This window comes from Choristoneura fumiferana, chromosome 11 (assembly GCF_025370935.1).
Source record: "Choristoneura fumiferana chromosome 11, NRCan_CFum_1, whole genome shotgun sequence".
In the NCBI taxonomy this organism is placed as follows: Eukaryota; Metazoa; Arthropoda; class Insecta; order Lepidoptera; family Tortricidae; genus Choristoneura; species Choristoneura fumiferana.
The window spans coordinates 2465314-2483212 of record NC_133482.1 but is presented as its reverse complement, the minus strand read 5'-3'; the positions used below and the strand labels follow the sequence as shown (position 1 = coordinate 2483212).

Genomic DNA, 17899 nt, shown 5'->3' with positions numbered 1-17899 from the left:
AAAGTAAAAATATCTTTATTCAATTTAGGCCATAACAAGCACTTATGAATGTCAAAAAAAATCTACCACCGGTTCGGAAAAACCTCTGCTGAGAAGAATCCGGCAAGAAACTCAACAGGGAAACCTCTGTCTAACAGAAATAGGTAGTCTAAATACTTGGTTGTAAAGGCAGCCGAAACACTTATAATGTTGTTAGCGTCAATGAGTCGGTTTTCCATCTTTGTTGTATAAATATGTATTTAAAAATCGAAGGCCAACACCAAATAAGACGTGTTAAACTCACACTACACCTTCACAAAGGATAATAAATAGGTAGTCCTAAATTAAATTTTATTTATAAATAGATCGTACAATTGAGCCATCTGATTCATATACCATCAGCCAAATATGTGGTCTTCCACCCTAAAGTTGATAACCCTTTGCATGTCATAAAGCAATAATGCCAATAGACGTGTCTTCAACTTGAAAGTTCGACTTTGGCGACATATTCATTTGATAGGGACTTGTTTAAAAAATTATAGACCACTTATTTGGCTGATGGTATGGTACCAGAGTGGAACATTTTAATAATCAATCATTTTTCACTATATTTCCTTGTCAAAGATGTGGAATGTCACATGAATCGGTTTGTCCGACTGTACATTTCTACCTACTGATGTTTTGAGACACTAAATAGAACAGTTAAAATACGATGTCGAAAACTACAAAACTGACCGTTGTCTAGGAAGATACAAGCGGCAAAAGTAAAATTATTTTAATTTAAATTTATTTTTCATATTCAAAATGAATAAATTATGAAGTCAGGAAACTCACCGTGCAACATTCCATGCACATTTTTATTCCTTTGGTGACCGAGTTTTACAGACCCGTTTCACAAGTGATGCGGGGCATGGAACTGGAACTGGTCACATAAAAGGCAAATTTATAAGTATATTAAACAATTTGTGACTTCCGCAAAACTAATTAAGGACCCCGCATGTTGTACAACTTAATAATGCTATTATTTGAGAAAGGTTAGGTTAGCTTAGCATGCAAAAAACCGATTCTGCGCAGCGAGCGAGTTATAATATAACGGGAACTATATTTTCTGTCACTTAAATTTAGATTTGTCACTAAACTGCGATACCCTAATTATAATATCTATCCCTAAGAAATATATTAGTCATCATATTAATCAAAACTGTCTCTAAGTATGAGTCATCAGATCAATGTAAACCTGTATCCTAAATTATAGTTTGATCTGATCATCAAAATTCGATCACCAAAATAATCGATCTGTCACCTAACAAATAGATCAGTTCCTTAATTCGATGCTTCTACCTATTCTACTAAGTCAGGTCTGGTTAGGTACGACGACGAGCGAAGCGAGGAGGAGTGTTAGGTAGAACTGCGACCCTCGGTGCGAGCCGAGCGAGCGAAGCAATGAGGGCTATCGTTTTTTGTCTCACTAGATGGCGCACTGTAGCGTGAGGTTTTTAAGTATGGCTTTCAAAGTCTGTTATTACGGGCGTGAAAACAAAGTTTAGATTAAAATCATATTTAATACACCTTAAAACCGTGCCATAAAAATATCGAGCATGCCACAGTGTTGCATAGTCCCCGTTTTGTTCGGAAAAAAGGGAGGACAAAGGTTTCCGAAAGACAAAACTGTCTCAAAACACAGACATTCATTGCCCCGGAACGCATATTTGCTATAATTAATTTCAGATATTGCAAAATATTCACAAATTTATTCTAATTATAAATAAACCCGCGTAGCTCACCCAAAAACTATGAGATTTGACATTTCGGAGACCTCACACTACACTAGCGCCTCTAGTGGCGAATTCATACGCGATAGCCCTCATTGTGCCGCGGTATCGGCCGGCGAAGTGCCAGAACTGAACATTTTTTTGCTAATATTTGGATGATGAGTACAAATGTTTGTAGTAGGTACTTAGTCTTGGATGTTTGTATATATTTAAGTGTATATGTATGTACCCGTTCCTTAGCACCCATAGAACAAACTTTGCTTAGTTTGGGGCTGGGTCAATTGGTGTAATTTGTTAGAGGATATTATTATTATTATTTCATTGTATATCATTATCGTCAAATTTCAGTTCAATTATTTGATGATCAATATTATTTTCCAGTGATTAAATTAATTATTTTATTATTCAATTTAGGTAACAGATCAACTATTTTAGGAACAAATATTATTTACTAGGTCGCCGAAAATGCATTTTTAGGTGATCAATAAAATCATACCTTAATATAACTATTATGTCAACCGCCGTAAGCTCGATCCGCAGTACAACCATGACTCAGTAAGATATCATTGTCTTCGTCAAAGAAGTCATTGTGCATTTATTGCGATAAGGTTGCACATCATTAGGCCACGAGTAACAGCAAGTGACTACTGCACACTGCATGGTGTCGATGCAAGCTGGATTCGAACGCCACATGCGAGCCATGGCTGCGGGAGGACTCACAAATCAAAAAGGCTGTGGACAGGTCATAGAGCCACCTAAAAACACAATATACGAGTACTAACCATTGAGTTGGTTGACTGCTCCGTGGCCACCTCGAATAGTCACTATTGGTTTTGAGAACCGGGAGAAATGAGGTGTGGGGATATCACACATGCTGATCTAACTTATAATGTCACCTTTGCTTTCTCCCACGCCTCGCACAAACCCAGATCTCGATCAATTTCTACACTATACGTAGGGTTGCCAACTATACTGTTAAAAACAGTATTATACTATTTTTTACATTATACTTTTTACTGTTGAACAAAAATAAAGTATACAAAATACTGTTTTCAGCATCAAAATTACTATCACTAAGCACACGCTAAGGCAGTGCAGCTTACCTAGTCATAGTAGTGGCGCTTCGGGACGAATATGTCAATGTAAATTTACTAAAAAAATAGCTCCTTATTTATTTAATTTTAGTTTGAATGTCGCTAAATTGATTAGTTGTGGAAAGACAAAAAAATTGTCTTTAAAACATTAAAACACTCTTCATTGTTCTAAAATTCTATTTTCTATTTTCTTTCTCAGGCCTAAATATACTTTATTTCTTGTAAAAAAGTTGTCAACCCTAACTATACGTGGCCTAGTGTGCGAGACAGTGTCTTGCTATACTAAGCAACGGTCGAAATTATTTCCGCACGGTCAATAAAGAACTAAATTGCATTAAGTTACTAATTCACCCGTCACACGTCACCACACCAACAAACGAGTTGCGCAATCATTACAAACATTTTAAACTGACGATGTTATAGAATTCAAGATAATACGTTCATATCCCAAATGACTCTTGCTAGTCTTGCTCTTATCTAAGATACTAACTTTGTGATATCTCTAAACTGAACAATGTTGACATGTGAGTCCTTTATTATTAGCGAGTGCGGGCGCACCGGAACGGGTGCGCGGGCGCAGGCCGTCGACCTTGCTTGTCTTTTGTCCTGCTTAAAAGTGTTGGATACACTTGTCAATAGGTAGTGTTTTGAAAGAGTTACTTGAGCATGTAAACAGTTGCTTTTAGTCCAAATGAACATTGTGATAAAATTTTGTTAAAAATTTCATTTTTTGGCGTACATAAGTAGGTATGTCGAAGGAAGTAAGTTGGTAGATGTGCTAGGGTAGATATTAATTATCAATTTAAACTTATTTACTCACAGAACTGTCTCTATCAATTGAAATAACGACCTATTTTCGTTAAAAGATTCAGAAGTGATCAGTTTCAATCAACTTCATTGTCTAGACCGGTCTAAAGATACACTGGCGTGGCGGATAGTTGGCGAATCGCAAATGTTGCGTTGGCTTCGGCACACCCACGTGGCTCTAAAAAAGGAGAGAAGGTCGCGACGCGACTTAAGCAAGTAAGCATTGACTGAATTTTCTGGATGTTTTGCGCCCTTGTTTTATGTCCTCATACTCACTATCTAATATCTACCTAATTGGTGGTACTTCTTGGTTCCAAACCTGCCTCTTGGGCCTTAAGATAACAATGCGGAAAAATCTATTGCTTTATATATAAAAAACCGCAAAAAGATACTGAAAATCTCACAGGATTTTGTAATCTTTTGGCTACGAAAGGCTGTGTTAGTTTAAGAGTGCAAAGTTTGATGTTCTTGAAATTTAAACCATGTTTGCACATAATAAGGCACTTCTTTTGAATAGGCATAGATTGCGAAAGTACAAATTGTGCCTGTTAAAAGTACATTTGGAAACTGACCTTCGATTCGAACCAACAGGGACATTCTAGTCAAATAACTCCTTGACGCCTAACATTTTGTTTTGTAATAGGTATAGAGCGAGAGCTTATCTGACTTCGATTCTAATTTAAATATACGTATTATGCTTCTACCTTGACTTAATTGAAAGACGGAAAAGCAATCGGAGGGAAAATCTTTTTTAATATTCAAGCATGGTTCTACGAGAACCAGCGCTTTGGCGACAAGTACCCTTTCCTACATACATTATAGTGAACACTGGAGCGGTATCATATTGCAGCACTCACAATATGTAAGAGTATTAAGGTATAGAGCGATTACACTTCCAGCCAATTGGTATACGCATTCTACTCAGGACAGGACTACGTAGACTTTCCGAATTCCGTAGCATTAAAATCCAATTGCTTGCATAAATCTACCTGCGTTCAACGTCCGAGTTCAGTTGGATAAAAGCACCTTACGGCATGCTAAGTTTAAAAATCCTCTTGCTTATCGGCAAGACTTTTCTACGATTTACGGCATGCTAAGTTTAAAAATCCTCTTGCTTATCGGCAAGGCTTATCTATGATAAGCTTCTTCTTCTTTCTTCTTGCTTTTTTTTCTACTTACGTACTTTTATAACTCTTCAGGACAGCTGTTCAATTACATTCGCTCACATCGGCGAAACATGTACCTAGTTCGTAGAAAGGATCACCATCGACGGATACGTCATCGAGGACATCAAAAACAGTATAGCTTTGTGAGTCACAAAACTAGTTTGACACTTACTATCTCCTTCCTTAATTTAATATGTATTTACGTTAACGCTGTTCGAAACTTTCAAGGGCAGACTAACGAACGAAATCAAGGTTACACGGTATTAATTTCTCAAAATCTAGTTCCTGCTATAAATATTTATTCGTAATTTAGCGAAAGAGAAGTCGGACAAATATTGAATATGCTCCAATTGCTCGGTTTGTTTATGCCAATTATCTCGCGGCTTGCCGCTTTAACAGAAATTACTTTGTGACCGTAGCTGTTTACTTCGCTGAGTTTTGTTTGACTTGTTTATATACAAACACGAAGATTGAATTTATGCCAACATTTTAATGATATCTAGAATATCTACAAACGTGAGCACTCATCGTGATTATGTTCGGATGGATCAGTGAATCTTTGCTTCAAGAAAACTCCTGACAAAAACCTATACGCCAAAATGTGATTGAAGCAAATCGGTAATTGATGATTAATTTTGACTCCGTTTGTATCCACATCAGAGGTCGTCTATCGCACTCTTCACATCCACCATCTCTTACCCTCCTCTTTGACCATATGACAGATAGAAATGGTGAGACTCCGAGTACGTTACACAATAAGACCTCAAAGTGTAGTTTTCGCTCAGAATATGTGCCAGCCAAATATGTGGTCTACCACCCTAAAGTCGCAAAACACAGATAGTTCAGATCAGAAGTCAATCTCCTGTATGTACTTCACTTTTCATACCTACTCAACTATGTTGTTGCTGTTGTCAACTATGGCTTATGCACCAAAAAACTATCGTGCTAGTGGCACTCGTATCTAGTTGTTTGATTTATTGTTGAGAATGAAACGGGAAGAATGGAAATATAAATAAATAACCAAAATATTTTAATTTTAATGTCATTGTTATATTATAAATTTGTTAAAAAAAATATCTTGCGACGATTTCGTTAATTTTCGTTATTGGCGAAATTCACTATTTTTTAATTTAAACAACCGTCCACTGAACAGTTATAATAACTTTTTTTATTGCTCCATTATTTGCACAAAAAAGTTCACAGACGCAGGTCCCATTCGGTCCGAGATATCGTGTCCGTGAGCAGTGTCAATGTGTGCGTTGCTCGATCGCACTTGTATAGAGATTGATTTCTGTACTATCTGTGTTTGATAATAGTTTGCATGTCACAAAACTAATGTCAATTGACGTGTCTAACTTGAAAGTTCGACTTTAGCGACATATTCATTTGATAGGAACTTGTTTAAAAATTGATAGACCACTTATTTGGCTGTTGGTACCTACAAGTAATGTTAATGTATCAACGTCTAGGTACTCTAGATAATGGTCACCTACTGGCACATTCAGCAGATTGGCTGCATTAATTTATTTCTTAGACCAAGGCTGACTAACCGCACATTGACTTGACACGGGTAGTAAATCTAATTTGTCGCTGCACTTCACAATGAGGTCAACCGCATTAGCACCGTTTGTTGCACTGATGTGAACATAAGCATCCATTGTAATACTTCGCGTTGTATCGATATTGATACTTGATACTACATAACATACCTATATAGGACTTGGAAAGGTTACCGATGTTTTCTCAAGCTTTTTTTCATATGTCGTATCAAGTCGTCGACGTATGTACGAGTTGCTAGGGACGATTGTTTATCGCTGACATATGTATATGTGAGTAGTAAGTGTCCATGAAGCCGTTTAATGCTATTTGTGAAAGCAGTATTAAAATGTCTTCGTCGAGTTTTTTTTAACAATGACTGTAAAGTTGTATTATGTATGAAAAAAAAAAACAATTTGCCCTAGTAAAAAGTAAATTACCAGGTTTCCTTTAAAGAACTGAACCGTCTGTCGAAGTTCAAGAACGAAAATCAAGAAAAACATAGTGTATAATCAAAGTCAAAGTCATCTTTATTCAATTTGAGCACTTTAGTAATCGTCGAAAAATCTTTCATCAGTTCGAAAACCTCTATTGAGAAGAAAGCGCGGCACTAAGATAAAATCAGTTTATTTTACAACTGAAACAAGCCATGCGCCTACATATAAGTCCTATAGTCCTAGTATGGCACCTCGAAGTTTTGTCGATAGAATACTGATAAGAAATCTAAAAATAGACAATAACAGTGCGCAAAAAGCATCATATGGATAGATTTAGATTAATCTACCGTTGCTTTGCTTTACATAAATAAAGCATTTAGAAAATTCCATAAATACCTACGCTTCGTTAAAACAAACTGCGAAGCTATTGAGTCCATTAATTAACACCCTAAATTTTGTAGTAATTTTTGTGAAGAAATATTGGAGTTTATTGATTAAATTCAAACTATCACTCTTTTAATGATCTTGCATTGTTGTCTACCGTACATACAAGCTATGATGAGGCGTCTGGCTGGCCGTTGAGGTTGTTTACAATCGTTTATGGTTACTTATGTACCTATGTGACAATGGTTCGTAAAACATTAATGGTGCTGCTAATGTTCAGGGTGTGACTTACTTACAGTTTACGAAGGTTGTTTAGTTTCCGGCGCTAAAAGGAAGTTGTTGTGTCTGCGCTCTGCGGCGACTGGCAAACAGTTTTGCGTGAAGATAGCGCTTTATTTTGACGACGTTACGGCTATTTATGTCGCTGTTATTCATAAAACGGCGATGGGTTCGTTTCTATTTTTGTTGCTCTTCCTGAAAACAAGTTATTATGTTGTACAGTTTCATTTATTAACTTGCTATTTACTTAATTGCTTCCTATTTCTTCTGCGTATCCCGGAAACTGCACCTTTGTGAGATAATAATATAGCCTAAGTTAATAAAGTCCAGTACTCTCATTTATCCGTGTGCATACACCTCTTTATTATTAATTTATTATGTATTTATAGTCAGTGACGTAAAAATGTTTGTGAGGCAACATCTCGCAATTAATGGACACAACCTTTGCAATTATACTTGTCGTCATCTGACGTAACGTAATTAATTAAGCTAAACTAGACCATCAATTTTATAAAAATATATAGCTCCGTCGCTACCGATACTGTCGACGATTTTGCCAATGTCGAGGTTGAAAAAGACACTATCGGCCCCAGCTTCAGTGTTCGGCTCTCCGATAAGAACTTAGTTAAAACATGAATTTTGTTAAACTACCTACAAATATAATTTGATATTTTTTATAAACTAGAAATAGAGTCCTACCGTATCAGATACCTATTTATGGAAGCTTTGTTGTGTCAGATTGGAGACGATGACTGTACCTACAATAATTTCGCTAACTGTCTTAGCACTCTTAGCCATGTTTTACTGTAAAAACTTGGACAATATACAGTTGTCAGTTTTGCAGCAATGTAACAAACAACAAGCACTCATATTACCGGCCTTGTTTAAATGAATTCATGAACTGAGCTCGTTTTGGAGCCAATGACCCAGTGGGTCCCCTCTCGTGATATCATGACTCACATAAGCCAACGCAATGGCACCAACGTAAACTGAATTTTAAACTATTTATTTATACAGTTACTTAGGCTTGATAACCTTCGTGTTTTGGGTGACATCGTGTTTCTATATAGTTTGCACAATTTACGCTTGACGCCAAATAAAGGCTTGTGACTATTTCCACGTCAGTCTCGCTCACATCAAGAAACCATCCGTAGATTGCATTATGCATTTCGGAAGGCATGGGTGGAGGGAAGTCTGGCGATTTGCGACATATGAGCAAAGTAATTGAAAATCCGTCTGTCCGTCCGTCCGTCTCGACTTAACCCGATTTATTTTTACAAAACTCATTATCGACGAAGTTGCCGGCGGTCATTAGGTCGTTATCATTATCAGTAACGAGCAGACAGCAGCCAGACCGCAGTTGCGGTTCAGCGAACACGACCCGCGATCCATGAATAATTTACACTTCCTACTGCCGCTAATCATTCGGCGGTGATAGTCTGGTCTGAGGTCACGTTAAGAAACCAGTTCGCAGGCCTGAGCGAAACTTCGTACGCATTTGTTTTTGTTTTCCTAGGTTTTAGTCAATCACGATTCTAGTGAAATCTAATCCTGTAGCTACAAGTTCGGAAAGGAAGCGCCATCTAGTTGTCACACCGAACAAATGCAACCTCCTGCATCGCACTATCGAAGTTTCTCAATTCGGACGCATAAATACAACTTCTGGCGCTCTTCGGACTTCAGTCCCCAGGCATAACATGTGTCTGAAGAGAGCTCTATATATATAAGCTTACTCCCACAAAAGTAGTAGTTAGTTTATATTCGCTCCATGAGACTCACTCCCTTTACTCGCGACGAGGTGTATCGGATAATCTCCGCGAAGATATCGCACAAACCGTCTAAGGACGTCTACGACGTTCCTATGGAGCTATTAAATATTGTGGCCGATACTATGTCGCCAATTTTGGCACTTTTTTATAATGCATGTTTGAGGGAAGCTATATTTCCGGAAGCATTGAAAGCTAGTAAAATCTCTCCCCTTTTTAAAGGAAAAGGAAACAGATAGAACATTGATGGGTATAGGCCGGTGTCCATAGTATCAGCCACGGCGAAGGTCTTTGAATATGGTCTGAACTCGCGACTTACCAAGTACCTCACATCAATAAATGCGCTGTCAGATAGCCAATATGCGTACAGACGTGGCAGCTCGACGACCGACTTGGCTCGTGAGATTGTGCGTGGAATCACTAATGCTTTGGAAGACAAGCAGCAAGTTGCGGATCTCTGTTGTGATCTTTCGAAGACCTTCGACGTGGCTGAGTGGGTACTCGCTGCGTAACCCTCAAAGGCTCCGTTCAGTCAAGCGACCGCTCGCTAAGTCCGGCGAAGTGACTCAAGTTGTAGGCCCGACGGGTGTACAACAAGTTGCCCGGGACAATTACTTCGGCTCCGTCGTTAGACATTTTTAAAAAATCGGTCAAGTGCGAGTGCGAACGACTCGCGCATGAAGGGTTCCGCTTCCGCACATACAATGTTTACATAATACAATACAATGTTTTAAAAACAAATAGTTCAGTAATATTTTTTTGTAAAAAATCTAATACAAGCTTTTTGCTAGCGGTCCTTTTTGCCCCTGGTTACCAAAGTAGGTAGTCGTCAGACGAATCAAATGAGACCAAAATCGATGCCTTCGTGTCGTTTTATTACAGAGTTCCTATGGCCAACATCTTACTTCATCATCAGATCAGCTCTACGTCATAATAATATTGCATTGTCATCGGATTCAAATTTAAGTTGAAATGTTAATTCCACCCGAACAAACATAACTAGTTACATTACATTACAAGTTAATAAAAACATATCACCAAAATGTAAGCACTAGGTGCAAGTATTTTGAATAAAGAACAATTTAAAATTCACATATCATCCTCTTTGGTTGTCGCCCCTGTCGGAGGCTGAATAGCGCTTTAGACTCTTGCCATGTGCCGCGGCAAAAAAAAAATGGCTGTCAGCTCAGCGCGGTTCATTCGCGCCAAAACCGCTGCGAAAAGCTTGGCATCCTTTCCAAAGTTAGGCGATACTTTACTGCGGACCAGCTCCTTCACCCTTACAGAGCCCGAGTCCGGTATTGCATGGAGTACCTATTGCTGTCACCTTTAGGACGGCTCTGCCCAGTACTAGTTGGCTGCTTTGGATTCGGTGGAACGGCGAGCGATGAAGAAACTCATTAGCGGCGATTTTGTGGTAAATTTTTGCTAACAGAGTTCGCCACCGCAGAAGGGTAGCTCGTGCTCGGTGCTACACAATCTTATTCCATCAGTTCCTTCCATTCACAGGTCGACCAGAAGTAAACTTCACACAAAGCGTTTTCGCTCGTCCTTCATTATCCGGCCGGATATTTAAGGAGTGGAAAGCCTTGCCAGCTTCTGTGTTTTCTGATCGCTACAATGAGGCTGTCTTAAAATCTAGGGCGAATGGACATTTATTTGGCAGGCGTGCTCCACCTCAGTCAACATCTTTGCTTACCATCAGGCGTGATTGTGGTCAAATGCAAGCCTATTACTGTAGGTATATAAAAATATGACAAAATAGAACAAAAAGATACGTAACACATCATTAACATATAACTAGTTGTTATTTAGGTGGTAGTGTTGATTAACATTACATAGACAAAAACACAAACAAACTCATCACTATCATTATCAATCGTTTAGACATACAGACTACAGGATAGTACCTGTACTAAATCCTAACAGATATATTTTGACTACCTGAGGCCGTATTGTCTAACGCGCTGACATTAGCGGTTGCAATCACCATCTCCTTCTACCCTCATCCTACACGAAGTGACAGAAAGAAATGGTAAAAACGATTGTGATACCAAGTGCGTTAAGCAATAAGACCTCAGTACCCCTAGTGTAAGTTTTCGGTTACAAAATACGTCTCGATCACGTTCGCGTAAAATCTCAATTTGTATGGAAACACGAACATCGCAAACGTTACACTAGAGGCGCTGTTCGTGTTTCTATAAAATTGAGATTTTATCGCGAACGCGATCGAGACGTATTTTGTAACCGAAAACTTACACTAGGGGCACTGGTTCACCATTCGTCGTCGTCGCCGTCGTCAGGTCGGCAGCAGACGGACCGAGCATGCCGATTGCACCCGAATAAAACCGAGCGTGTGTGAATCGGTTAAGGTGACAGCATTACAAGGCCCACGCGTAATTTTTGAATTCAAAAAACGTCAATTAGTTTAGTTACAAACTCAGTACCGAAGGAACCGAAGAACCGGGATTTTTTCTCCAGAACCGGTACCAGAGTATTCGAAATTCCCGGGATTTCCCGGTACTTTCATGCCCTAATTCGCGGAAATTCAGCGGACTTCGTATGTTGAGTAATTAAATAATAATATAAGAAGCTCGACTAGTGTGAATAAATTTTAAACTGTATTATAAACCTTGTAAATAGTGTTAAATACATAGTATGATTTTTTTAGTGTAAAAAACAATAGGTAAACATAGTAATTATACGGTGTGGATTTGGCGATCGCTTTATCAAAGTTGGCTTCATTGAGGTTTGTGGTTCATAAATTGCATCAGACAGTCACTATATTATATTATCGAAGCTTTTATAAAACATCATTAAAATCGCAAATTTAAAAGGAATATTCAAACGAAATAGCTAGTCGTTACTAGGCGACTCGGTCGCCTTAGCAACGGCTAATAACACCTAGCAACCAAAAAACGTTGTAAAAAACACTTTTCTTGCATGACGACCCCCTTTATTTTGTAACTTTTGTCTAACTTTTACGGCTTAAGAGATAGAGCCCTGTGACAGACAGACAGACAGACAGCGGAGTCTCAGTAATAGGGTCCCGTTGGCACCCTTTGGGTACGAAACCCTAAAAATGACTGAAAAACTGTCTTGTCGAGCACACATTCTACACTTTTAATGAGCTCCTTAAATTTCAGCCAACGGCTATTACTTACTGAAAATTATTAAATTAATTTAGAATATATTAGAATAATTTAACAAATTGACGTGTAATAATGATATTACCAATAAAAGAGTATGAGTATAAGTATTTATATGTAGGTATTGGACTCACTATAGATAGACTACGCGTCTACGCATATTATCACACACACGCAGACATAAAAGTCATATTATGTTTGATAATTATCACTACGTAATTAATTATCGTGACAATTATCGCTGGAAATTAATTATCTAGATCTTCGTACCATCATCCCATGGAAACATGCTCTACAATAACCTACTTTAAAGCAATTTATAAAAAAAAACAGAAATTCTAACCTCGGCTCGCGTGCGGTATTGGGATTTGCAAAAAAAAATATTTTTTTAAAGATTTTATATCTTGAGTCGCCAGCCAAAAAAGTAATGAATCGCTGATGTAATCTGTGGTTTCTGCTTGAATGTATCCTAAACAATGTCGTTGTCGGCAGGTGTCAGCAGCTTCATATCGTCGACAGTACGGTACTCCCACGCGAGCTGGTGGGGCGCGCCGGTACGGGAGCTCCACGCGACGCTCTGGGGATCCCTCCCCGAGATCCTCGCCTCGCCACAGCTGAGCTTCACCAGGTATAACTACCTACTCTAACTTCTAACATCCTTACCTCATAGCTTAGTTTAGTTTATTTATTCATTTAATATAAGGATCTGCATCTATTGTACGTTTGTTGAGTGAGAATTGACAGCCAGTCAAAAGTCAGTGTAAAATTATTCCTTTGGAATCCCAAAATATGGTTGCCATCACTTTGCCGGCTGGCAAAATCGTTTTGGCTTTCTTTGGTGCCGGTTCGCCGCGATTTGTCCACTGCCTAGACTGTTCTTTTGTCTCCGGCGTGTAGTGGTAAATCCGTCTCGTCAACCGTTATGTATCGACGTAAAAACTCCCTAGGATTAGACCTGTACTTCTCCAAACATTCCGCCGAAAGATCCTTGCGTCGTTGCTTCTGCTCATTTGTCAACAGACGAGGCACCCATCGAGCACATAGCTTATTCATTGCCAAATGTTGGTGCAAAATATTAAGAACCCGTTCTCTTGAAATGTTTACCATCTCTGCTATTTCCTGCAATTTACACGGCGATCATCCAATACAATTTTTTTTAATTTTATCGATCATTTCTGGAGTCGTTACCTCATTTGGCCGTCCGCTGCGGGGAGCATCGTTACAGCTCTGTCGACCACATCTAAAGTCGGAAACCCAAGTGTGAACTGCTCAAAGATGGAGAAGAAGACCTCAAAACACGGTCCAGTTTAGCTTTTATCTGAGTTGCAGTTTTGCCTTTTAAAACATAAAACTTAATAACCGCACGCACTTCTGTTTTTTCCATTTTCATGAAAATGGAAAACAAGTTTTCTTTGAATCGCTTTTAAAAATTACTTGATTTATTATAATTAATTCACGTTGCCTCTGCATTTACGCCAAAGTCGAGAGATTACGATGACATATATATTTTTTAATTCATTTGTTTTTTAATCTGTCATTTCGGAAACTTACCAGCCAGCCCTCGTATGACAGATAAATACGATGCCGACTCTGTTTATGTGGCCGAAACAAACTCTCTCATAAGAATGTATCATGTTCATAAAACAAACATTTTACTTGGGCCGAAGAGAGGTAAGCCAACCAGCATGTACTATTTTTTTTATTTGCACACACGCATTTTGATAACATAAGTTGAAGAGTCGTGAATAATCGATCGTCATCGCTTCAATTTTAATAGTCTAGAAGTACGAGTATTGCGCAACAATTAAATGTTACAATTGAGAATTACCTCATCGCCTTTATTTCTTATTTTTATTGTCGTAGGTCACTTGATTTACACAAAACATTGCCCCGTGATTCAATCAATCGTGAATAAATAAAAGCTGAACAAGTAAAATCGGACTTGGGCAAAAAGACCTACTTTTGACTAAGAACGAAACTATGCAATTTTTTCGGCATGCTGCTGCACTTAGGTACTAGTCCCGATCCCAAGAGTGTTTTTAGTTAACAAAATTGGTCGGTCGGCGCAAAAGCGATACAATTTTCATACTAAAAAATGCAGTCTTCTCGCTATTCGCCGTTAGTGGGACTCACAGAACAATAACAAGCATAGAAGCCAAGCTAAAATAGGAACTGAATGAGATCAATATACTTGGTTCACTTTGATTTATGAAGGCTGCTGATATGTTAGAGAAGGATGTAATACGCATGTAAAAGACGTTTCGAAATTTCGTAGGTTGTCACTGAGTACTTATTTTCTGCCTAGTGATGTGAATTGATGAGAATCAATTTCAACGTCGATAAATTTAAATATCGTCACTACTTAAAAAGAGACTCGTACTACCTCAAAATAGATAATTCTTCTGAGTTAACTTTACGAGCTTATGCTTATGTCAAGGTTCAATTCTGTTGACACATTGATTTTAGATACGAGATTTTTTCAAAGTACTGACAATATATAAAATATCTACAAATAAATCAACAGATTTTATGGGAAAATTATATTTATATTAAATTAGAAAAGTCCAAAAATAACAATAGGTATTATTAATATTATAAATGCGAAAGTGTGTGTGTTTGTGTGTATGTTTGTCCGTCTTTCACGCCGTAACGGAGCAATGGATCGACGTGATTTTTGGCATAAAGATAGTTTATGGACCCGAGAGTGACATAGGCTACTTTTTATCCCGGCAAAATGGACAGTTCCCGAGGGAACAGCGCGCGATAACCGAATACCACGCGGGCGGAGCCGCTGGCAAAAGCTAGATAGGTATTATAAAACCGCGATGAGGAGTAGGGCTTATTCCACCTATTTTCTATTTTACCCTTTTACCAATACTCCTAGATCTGAAAAGAACTTATTGTCAAAATGCCTAAATCACAGAATACCTAACTTTTTTTCTCAAAACACCATGTTCTTAATATGGCCGAATTTTAAAATGCGTTAGTTTCATAATGGACAAACTTCACAACACCTTTATCGCAGAAACCATAACCAGGTGCCAGAATAGCTAAATTTCAAAAAGGCTAGTTAACCTTCATGTACGAGTATAATTACTATGCTTTACTTATCTTCTTTAGTGCTGGCCACTTACATTGAAGTGGCAATTTTCAAAGTCAAAGTCAAAATATCTTTATTCAATTTAGGCTACAACAAGCACTTATGAATGTCAAAAAAAATCTACACTTTTTATCTACCACCTTTTATAAAGATTATGTATGAATTGATATATCAGGCAATCATCATCGTCGTTGTCAGTAGTATTTAGGCATTATGAAACTGTGACATTTTGCTTTTCTGAAGTTTTCAGTTTAAGTTATTTAAGTTCGTATCTTGATTTGGTATTTGAGCAATGCACATTTCAATTTTTAAGTATTTCGGAGATGAGAAGTTTTAAGTAGGTCAAAGTCATTATGACATTTGTTCATTTTAGGAACGACACAATTTGATATTTAGGTATTATGAGCTCCTGGCAATTTGAAATTTAGTGGAATTAGTAAATAGGCATAATGAAAATTAGATGAAATAAGCCCTACTCGAGATGAGTTTACCATTCGAGAGTACCCGCAATACCCCTTCAATCAATTCCCCTGTCCTTAGGGTAGATTTTTTCAAATTAATATGGACACCCTCGCGTATACGCTTTCCAATATACGCGTCGACTTAAGAACTCCTTCGTTTTGTTCATCGGTAAAAAAAGTGTCAATTATGTAGAAATTATATAAGCACTTGTAGTAACTTTTATAAATAGGGGCCACTCCGCGCTCCAACCCTGCTGCCTACTTAATGCAATTTATTGTATACCTCCACTAATTTTGTATCCTACTGTATGATAGCGGATGATACCACGACGATATTGGCGGAATTAACAATTGACTGATACGCCGGATCCACTCCATCCCGTACTCGTTTATGTTATCGCTGGACAAACAATATTTTTTTTATTGTTCTTACACTATCAAGACTTTGTGCTGCATTACATGCAGCTGGTTTCCATAAACTGTAATTTATATTTCACACTATTGGCCTAGTTCCCGAAACGAAATGGAGATTTCAGGCGACGGCCGACGGTTCGAGAATTTAAAGTTCGTAGGTTCATGTCATGGCCCCTTAGCTTCACTGCGGCAATACACTGCCTTAAAACTTTGCTTAAAAACCCTTTTAATGGTTTTTTGATCACAATTTTCGAATCAAGGTGCAGTCACATCTTTGACGCGGTAGGTACTCTTTAAACGTTGGTCAGTGCATGACCAGTGAGTGATCTGCGAACTTAAATATTCTGGAACGATTTAAAAACACGTATGTATAGAAAAATCTAAACTTAATAAACTTAGCAGGGTTCTTTTTTTGCATTTATAAGTAAAGTGCCTGGGCGATAAACTCGATAACACACGTTTACACGTTTTCCCAAAGATAAAACCAAGCTAGATCGAGTGTTCATCCCCGAAATCCCTCTTTATATTCCAAATTTCATCGAAATCGTTAGAGCCGTTTCTGGGTTCCCCGAAATAAATAAACATACAAGAATTGCTTGTTTAAAGATATAAGATTAAACTGGTTTTTATTTGCTATGATTCATAAATATTTGCTGATGATATTACACAATACTAATGGCAGTGTGGGGCATTGATTTATTAGTATGGTATCTACTTTATTGTTTATATAAAGAAGATTATATTATTCAGCCATTGTGTCCGGGAGAAGTGATAAATGATGTTTTAGAATAAGGCATTTCTTAGTCATAATCTCACTACGATCACTACGATTGATTTTATTTTACATTCTCTAACCACTTGCCATCGGTCGTCAAATTACTTACATCCCTAAAGATGTAAATCGAATTTACAACACGATTTCAAGTTAAATGCAACCTACTATCAGATTAAGTGATGAAAAATATAATTAATTGGTTTAGTGTGCATAATTCCTCGACAGAAAACTTAATTAAATATAGCCGAAGTTTTGCCGAACTCGTATAACCTAGATATCGAAAACATTCGACACCACGTCAATTGTTTATCCAAGCGACTGGCAGAATACTGGAAAAATATTACCAGGACTAGAGAATGCTTTATTGCCAAGTATTCGGAATGGCTAAATGTTATTGAGACTTTGGAATTATCGATGAGCGAAACTGAAAGTAAGTACCTACGTGTTCTGCAGTACCACTACCATGAGTTTACAATGACAGTACTCGATAGCAACGGCGTAAATTGTTAGTAGAGGCGCTGTACAGTACCCTTAGTGTAAGTTTTCGGTTATATTAATTAATGACCCGGATAATCACGTCTAAATCGAGTTTAGCTCGACATTGTTTCGGGCTAATCCGTAGCTCTCGTTCTCTCGGAGCAACGCGACTCAGCGGCTGCTGCAACACCGCGCACACGCACACACGCATGTCGAAGCTAAACTCGATTTAGACGTGAGTTTATCGGGTCAATTATATTTCATATGAGTGAGTCTCGCGTTAGTTTCATGTTCAAAGTTTTC

The 17899-nt window shown here is 37.9% G+C and overlaps 1 protein-coding gene across 1 annotated transcript in view; it reads left to right on the top strand.

Moving 5' to 3' along the window:
* Nucleotides 1–17899, top strand: part of LOC141432486 (uncharacterized) — a gene marked incomplete in the record, with an annotated part of 41296 nt that overhangs the window by 9860 nt on the left and 13537 nt on the right. Inside the window, 1 exon segment of the mRNA XM_074094070.1 lies at nucleotides 12862–12997. Coding sequence (XP_073950171.1) covers nucleotides 12862–12997 — 136 coding nt within the window.